At 49.3% G+C, this 7,463-nt stretch overlaps 1 protein-coding gene across 1 annotated transcript; it reads right to left on the bottom strand.

Annotated features, from left to right (window-relative positions):
• Positions 1–3,112: 3,112 nt before the first annotated feature.
• Positions 3,113–6,221, bottom strand: LOC128096907 (toll-like receptor 12). The gene has a single exon (XM_052717031.1). The coding sequence runs from the start codon at positions 5,937–5,939 to the stop codon at positions 3,207–3,209; it is 2,733 nt and encodes a 910-aa protein (XP_052572991.1). The 5' UTR covers positions 5,940–6,221; the 3' UTR covers positions 3,113–3,206.
• Between the last annotated feature and the right edge of the window lie 1,242 nt (positions 6,222–7,463).

Here is a 7,463-nt window from a genome sequence, read left to right as displayed (position 1 = left end):
CAAACCCTTATTGATCATGTGGCTAGCACTTTATCAAGTAAACTGTCTCCCCTACAAGTCGAACATTTCAGTTTCATTGTCTGGAGGGTGGGAATGATAATAGTGAAATCTTCCTTTGAGGACTGTTGAGAAAAAAAGTAGGCAAAGAATGTGAAGAGCTTGTCATATTCCTGGCACTCAAAAAGTTGAATGACTACTGGCTGTTATTTTTATTGAGAGCTATGAAACTTGAGCAAATTGACAATAGCTAGCATTTGGAAAGGGCTCAGTACATTAGCTAGAGTTACATTTAAGGGAAATTCTACATCTTAGTTGTAATAACCCATTTCAAATTCCTTAGCTAGAAACTATATTCTGACTTACTTCTTAATAGATCACATGATTTATTTGCTTAGTGCATGTAGTGCATTGGTATTAATAGGTTACTATTGCCTACTATTGGTTACTATTGAATACCCTATTCAATTGTCCCTGCAGCTCTATGAGGTTGGTATTGTTACTCCAAGTTACAAAAGTGGTGGGGGCCTAGAGATATAAATTAGCCTGCTTAATATCACACAAACAATAAGTACTGAGGCTGGAATTTGAAGCTCTAAAATTCCAGACATTTCCTTGCTCTCTGCCTGACCTTTCATGAGGAAGACACCGTAGGTAGAAGGAGGTGAGGACTTGGAGTAAACTCTGACACAGTAAGGAGGGCTGAGTGGGCTGAGACATCAGAGAGAGTGTTGGTGTCCGAAGGTGGAAAGACAGCTTTGCAGGGCCAGGTGAGACCTTCCCATCAGCAAAGCCTGTCCTGTAGAGCAGAAGCAGAGGTGTACAGAAAGAGAGAAACACCAGTAGGCCACAAGAGGGCACCCCTCACCCTAAATCCAGCCTGGAATTGTATGGTGTCTCGAAGCCTTTGTCTAATTAAAACCTGTCATTCTATTACAGAAGTGGGAAAACTTAAAAAAAAAATCCCTAAGAGGCCAAATCCCAGCCAGAACTAGCCTGGGTTGTGTCCAGTTTGGCTGCAATCTGCGTTTGCCTATCTGAATCTTTTCAGCTGGGTTAGAAGTAGGATCCAAGGATGAAGACGGCAATCTTCATCTTTGGCTACAGGACCTGATCTCCAAACCTTCTGGATCAAGAATTCCTGGGAGTAAATCACTCTTCAGAAGCACATGCTTCCAACATATGTATATCTGTTATAAATGATACACTTGTATTGTACAGTAATATAAAACATTGTTTTAATTTTTAGTTTTTAAAAAATTCTTTTTGTTTGTTTGTTTGTTTTAGTTCTGTAGACCAGGCTGCCCTCGAACTACTCACAGAGATCCACTTGCCTCTGCTTCCCGAGTACTGGGATTATTATTTTTTTTAATTATATGTATGTGTTTGGGTGGGTATGTATACATGAGTGGCAGTACCCTCAAAGGCCAGCAGAGAACGTCAGATCCCCTGGAGCTGGAGTTAGAAGTCGCTGTGAGCACCTGCCCCAAAGTGGGTGCTAGACTGTAAACTCAGGTCCTTTTCAAGAATAGTGTGGATTATTAATCACTGAGTATGGATTATTAATCCAGTCCTGCAATATGAAACTTCTATTGAACACATGTGTAATGAATTGGTGTTTTTCTTGTTCCTTCAGTCATATTAATGCATTTAATCATCACAAAATACTGAGCGGGGTGTGTGTGATGCTATCCCATTTTACAGAAGAGGAAACTAAGGTGCAAAGAGTAAGCGACACACCAAAGCCATGTAGTTAAAAAGCAGGCAATCTAGCTTCAGAAAAGTTGAGATTTTTAAAAAGAAAAGAAAAATATAGCTGGGTCAGATAATCCACACACACATAATACACATAATCCTAGCACTGGAGATTTGGAGGTCAAAAGATTGGGAGTTGAAGATTGGGAGTTCATCCTCAGTCACTCAGATTCCAGGCCAGGCTGGGCTGGGGTGGGGTATTGGTCAAAGTGAAAGAGGAATATTAATAATATAATATTTTCTTCCAAAACCCTGCCCCAGGCTGGGAGCTCAGCACAGGCCTCTGGAGAAAGTAATGGTTGAGCTGAATTTTAAAGGCTGTTTAGCAGGCCCCCGGGGAAGGTGTTGTCAGTAAAGAAGCAGTATGTGCAAAGGCCCAGAGGCAAGGCTTCATGATGCTCTGGGAGCTACATGTGGCTGGCTCTGTATGCTAGAGCATCCAGGGTGATAGTGCTGTTCTGAGGCTCCAGAGGATGATCTACATGAGCATATATTCACGTTTTCACTGAGGGAGAAATGACCTGTCTGCTCCTGGACGGCATCCCGGCTTTGGGGTCCTCAGCTGTCAGCCCTTCTATCTAGTTAGCTTTAACTGTCAACTTGACACAGCCTAAAGTCATCTGAGAAGAAAGCCTCAATTGAGAAATTGCCTAGAACAGCTTGGCCTGGGGCATGACTGTGGGAGGGGGGGACCTGTCCTGATTGTCAATTGGAGAACCAAGTCCTCTATGGGCGGTACCAAACCTAGGCAGTGGTCCTGGACCCTATAAGAAAGCTAGCTTAGCATAAGCCAGCCAGCAAGCAACACCCTCCATGGTTCTTGTGTACTTCTTGGCTGTGAAGTGAGTTCCCTGGTTGGTTGTGTGAAATAACAAGCAGGCCTGCCTTGACTTCCCTCAACAACAGAGTGTGACCTGAATTTGTAAGCAAAAAAAAAAAAAAAAAAAAAAAAAAAAAAAACCCTCTCCTCCCTTAAGTTGATTTCTATTTTGATCCAGCTGTTTCATCACAGCATCAGAAGTAAAACATCTTCTGTGACCCTGGACACAAAAGGACCAGTTGGCCTCTTGATGGTCCGGTTGAACTTGACCTGGTCCCAAGTCCTGTAACTTAGGAAGGCCTTATCTTTATTTCCCCTTTGACCCTCTGCCTCTTGCATTTCCGCTAAATAAAAAAAAAATCAACCAAGCCATCATTTTTCAGATTTAGCCACTTTACTGGGGATTTGGAGATCTTGGGAATGTCACATACCCCATGGGCCCCTGCCATCTCTCAGCTTTCCTCCTCCTTCACCCTCCAGCCCCCGCCCTAAACCTGTGTTTCCAGCATGTGGGTTCCCGCACCTGCAAAGGCTGACTCCAGGCCCTCAGCCCCACTATGCCCCCCTCCCCACTGACTCCCTGCCAGGCTGGTTTGCTTCTCCTACCCCCGCCCTAAGATTCACATGTGCCACCCTACTCCAACCCCGGCTGCCCTAGCCTGCTCCTCAGCCAAGCCCAGAAGCCATCCTTTCTTTCTTCTTCCTTGGGCCACAGGCAGTAGTCTCCTCGCCGAAGCAACCGGGCCAGTCTGTGGTAGCCGGGGAGCTGGTGTCGGGAAATGGGTTCCAGGAAGGCTAGCAGCAACACCGGAGGGAAGGGGGCAGCCAGGAAGAGAGAGGTAGCCAGGCGGAGCTCCAGGTGGCAGCGAGGGCTACACAGGGCCTGGCCACTCAGCACACAGAGAATCACGCGGCTGTTCATCATGCTGTCCACCACATTATCAACTACATCCTTACCAGGCTCAAAGTCTCGATCAGGGAGACAGAGGCGGAGGCCCAGGCCCGCTGGAAGGAAGCCCTCCAGAGCAGGCAGAAGTTCCTCTATTACCCAGCCCTGGTCTTGCCTGCAGTGAGACACGAAGACGTCAAAAAGGAACCTCTTTCCTTCATCCCCCTGACCCCGCCGACCCTGGAGCCAAACCCTGAACAAGGCCTGCAGGAAGGGGATCCATAAGTTCCTGGCTTCTTGGAGGAGTGGCAAGGCAATCAGCAGAAACACCAAAGAAGAGCTAGCTAAGAAGAGTTTTAGCTCCAAAGTCTGGGGGCAGTGGTCCCACAGAAAGGAGAAAAGGGGGTGCTTGGCAGGGACCCCATCTTCTGTTAGACATAACTGGCGATCTAGTATTTGGATGTAAGTTTTAGTGGACTGCTTAACCCATGGCTCCATCCATGCATTGGCACACTGGCAGGCCAAGTGTGACTGCAGAATGTATATATACTGGGGCATCTGAGGGCTGTACTCCCTCAGACTGTCATGCAGAACCAAGTCTTCCTCGGTGTATAGCACTAAGACCTGGAGACTGCCCAGGCGCTGGAAAGCTGCAGCCGACAGTGTCTTGAGCCCTGTGCTGGACAGCTGCAGTGCCCGGAGCTGTGGAAGCTCGCCCACCAGTTCCTCCAGCTGTACTGAACGGGGCTGGCCTATGGATTGAAGGGACTCCAGCTTCAGCTCCTGGAGGCTGGGCAGCCCAGTGATAAGGCAGGGTCTGGAGTTGCTTCCAGCACCCCAGATCTTCAAGGACTGAAGTTTGGGGAGCTGCCAGAGAAAAATGTTGGAGGTGTCCTGGGAGCAGAAGGCTTCCAAGCTATTCTGGAGCAGGGAGAGCTGCTGAAGTGTGGGGAAGGCCTCAGAGGCATTCTGGACCTCCAGCTTCAGCCCCCTGCCTTTTATAGTCAAGGTCTCCAAGAAAGGAAAGATGTTTGGGGAAAGCCTCCAGGGCTTCATGCCTGATGATGCATGAAGCTCTAAGCTGGTCAGATACATAGGCAGGGACAATACTGACGGAGCAGGGAGAGGGGGAAGCTTCAGTCTCAAGGTATGCAGACTCTGTGCTCCCCAGAAGCCAGGGTCTGGGCTCAGAGATATTTGGGTGTCTAGCAGGCTAAGGGTGGTCAAGGCGGGCAGAGCAACTAACCAGTTCTTACCCAGGTTAAGCAGGGGATTTCTATCCAAGTTCAAGGTCTCTAGCTGCTGTAGATCCCGGAACAGCTGCCCCTCCAGGGAAAGCAGCTGGTTGTCCTGAAGCAGCAGCTCTCGCAAGTGTGGTAAACAGGAGAAGGTGGCTGGAGGCAGGATGCGCAGCCCGTTGCCTGCCAGACTCAGAGTCCTCAGTCCTGACACGTCTCCGGTCTTGTTCATGCACAGTGTTGCACTCTGCAGTTTGTTTCCAGCCAGGTTCAGTGTCTCAAGCCTAGGCATGGCAGCCAGGAACCCTGGTGGCAGCTTAGTCAGGCCAGTGCTTTGGAGACCCAAGCTCTTCAGACTATTGCAGGAAGCCAGGGCCTCCTGAGATATATATCCTATCTTGTTGCTTCCCACGTTCAGCTCCTGCAGCTTAAAGTGGGCAACAGCCTCAGCAGGCAGTTCAGCCACGGTAGTCGACTGTGCATACAAGACATCGAGTTTCTGAAGTCCCAGGTCCCTCACTCTCGCTGCCTCAAGGTGTGTTTGATCCAGGTTCAGAATCTCCAGCTGGAGACCCTGGAGGGACCCAGGACTAGCCATCTTCAGCCCCCGGTTGAATGTCAGATCCAACATATGCAGGGTCCATGGATCCCTGGAAGAAGGGCCTTGCACCAGGTCTGGAAACATGCCAGCTAGCTCCCCCACATCCTGGAGGCAACTGAACTTAACAGCCAGCCATTGCAGACTGCGAGGCAGTTGGACACCTGCCTTCTTGTCTAGGCAGGGCCCCGAGATATGGAGGCTCTGGAGGGAAATCAGGTCACCAAAGGCATCAGGAGGCAGAAAGAGGGATGTCTTCCCAAAAGGATGGTCTAGAAAAGAGAGTTTCTGCAACTGTCCCAAGCCTCGGAGAGCTCCTGGCAGGAGTTCGGTGAGATGCAGATTCAGTGCCAGAATCTTGAGCCCGGGAAAAGCAGAGAAAGCATCCGGAGGCAGAGAAGACACAGAACCGCTGAGGCAGAGCCCTTCCACGGTCCGGGGCACAGCCGCCAAGGTCTGTGTGAGGTTGGTCACTGAGATGCATGCAGCAAGGAAGGACAGCTGGGAGACTGAGCAGAGTGAGAAGTAACGAGAGACCAGGGGCAGTTGGGAGCCTTCAGTCAGCAGGCACTTGGAAGTGGTCCACCCTGTTACCAGAGGCAGGGAAAGGAGCAGGCCAGGCAGGAGTGGGTGCCAGCCCATCTCAACACCAGCAGAATCAAAGCAGAGAGGAACTCAGACGCCCGCCCCGTCACAAGTGAACGTTGCCAATACTCACAGCATGGGCAGGATACTCATCCACTTCGGAGAACCTGTAAGGTCTGAGACCATAGACGAAGGGCCACAGGACCTTCTGCTGTGGACACTGGGACGCTGGGAGAAGTGAGGAACCAGACTCGGAGACACAGTGCTGAGGCTGCAGGGTCAGGGAAAGGAAGTCCTGGGGTGATGAGTTGGGACCTGGTCTCACTTCTCTGTTAGGAAAAAACAGGTGGAGTTTCTTTTCTTCTTCTTGTTTTCCTTTTTATATATGGTCTCATGTAGTCCAGGCTATTGAGTCCTTTGAACTTCTGAACTTCTTACCTCCACCTTCCCATTGCTGAGATTACAGGTGTGCACCACTATACCCAGTTTACGCAGTGCTGGGGTTAGAACCCAGGCTTCAGTGGTATGTGCTAGACAAGCACTCTACCAACTGAGAGACACCACATCCCCTACAAGTAGTCTGTAAGTGCGAGACCTGGGTCCCGGCAGGCTTTCACACTGTCGTCCTGAGCAAGGCGTCTCGCTCCTGAGCCTGATCTCGCCTCCGTCCGGGAAGTGGAGGGCTAAGCCCTGTTTTGTGGGATTGCTGCAAATGTAGTTTCACAGCAGCACCAGCTCTTCTCCTCGTCACTTTCATTATGACTTCTATTTTACTGACGCCCTGGAGCTCTTGGATAAACACTGTTGTCAGTTTGTTAACTCTTTGGCTCTTTTGGGGGGGTCTGCCACCCAACTCCCAAACAAATTGCACACAGAGACTTATTATTACTTACAAATGTCCAGCATTAGCTTGGCTTATTTCTAGCCAGTTTTCCTTAACTTAAATTATCCCATCTACCTTTTGCCTTCGTGCTTTTTCCTTTTCTTACTTCTGTATATCTTACTTTCACTCTGACTCAGTGGCTGGCTGTGTGGCTGTGTGGCTGTGTGGCTGAGTGGCTGGCCCCTGGTGTCCTCCTCTCCTTGTTCTCTTACTCCTTGACCTTTTCTCCTTCTATTCATCCTCTCTGGCTGTCAGCCCCGCCTATCCTTTCTCCTGCCTTGCCATTGGCTGTTCAGTTCTTTATTAGATCAGTCCGATGTTTTAGACAGGCACAGTAACACAGCTTCACAGAGTTAAACAAATGCAGCATAAAATAACGCAACACATCTTTGCTCCTTAAACCAATGTTCCACAGCATAAATGAGTGTAACACATCTTAAAATAGTATTCCACAACAAAACACAAAAGGGGGTGTTTTATAAGCAAAATAATACATCAGCACGAGGCTGTCAAGGACATCTTGCAGGCTCCACGTGGAAAAATCCCAAAAGGCATCAGTTTCACCTGAGAGGACAGGGAGTGGGGAGGGGCTCCACCTCTGCTCACTGAGACGGGGCAAGGAAGGAAAGTCCCCCAGCCTTGACCTTGACATGCACTGCCAGAACAGGGCTGGGAGCCACAGGAGAACAGAAAGAGAA

The sequence above is a fragment of the Peromyscus californicus genome, unplaced genomic scaffold, assembly GCF_007827085.1.
Source record: "Peromyscus californicus insignis strain IS unplaced genomic scaffold, ASM782708v3 Scaffold_5__1_contigs__length_169319896, whole genome shotgun sequence".
Taxonomy (NCBI): Eukaryota; Metazoa; Chordata; class Mammalia; order Rodentia; family Cricetidae; genus Peromyscus; species Peromyscus californicus.
This window is presented reverse-complemented; position numbering and strand designations above follow the sequence as displayed.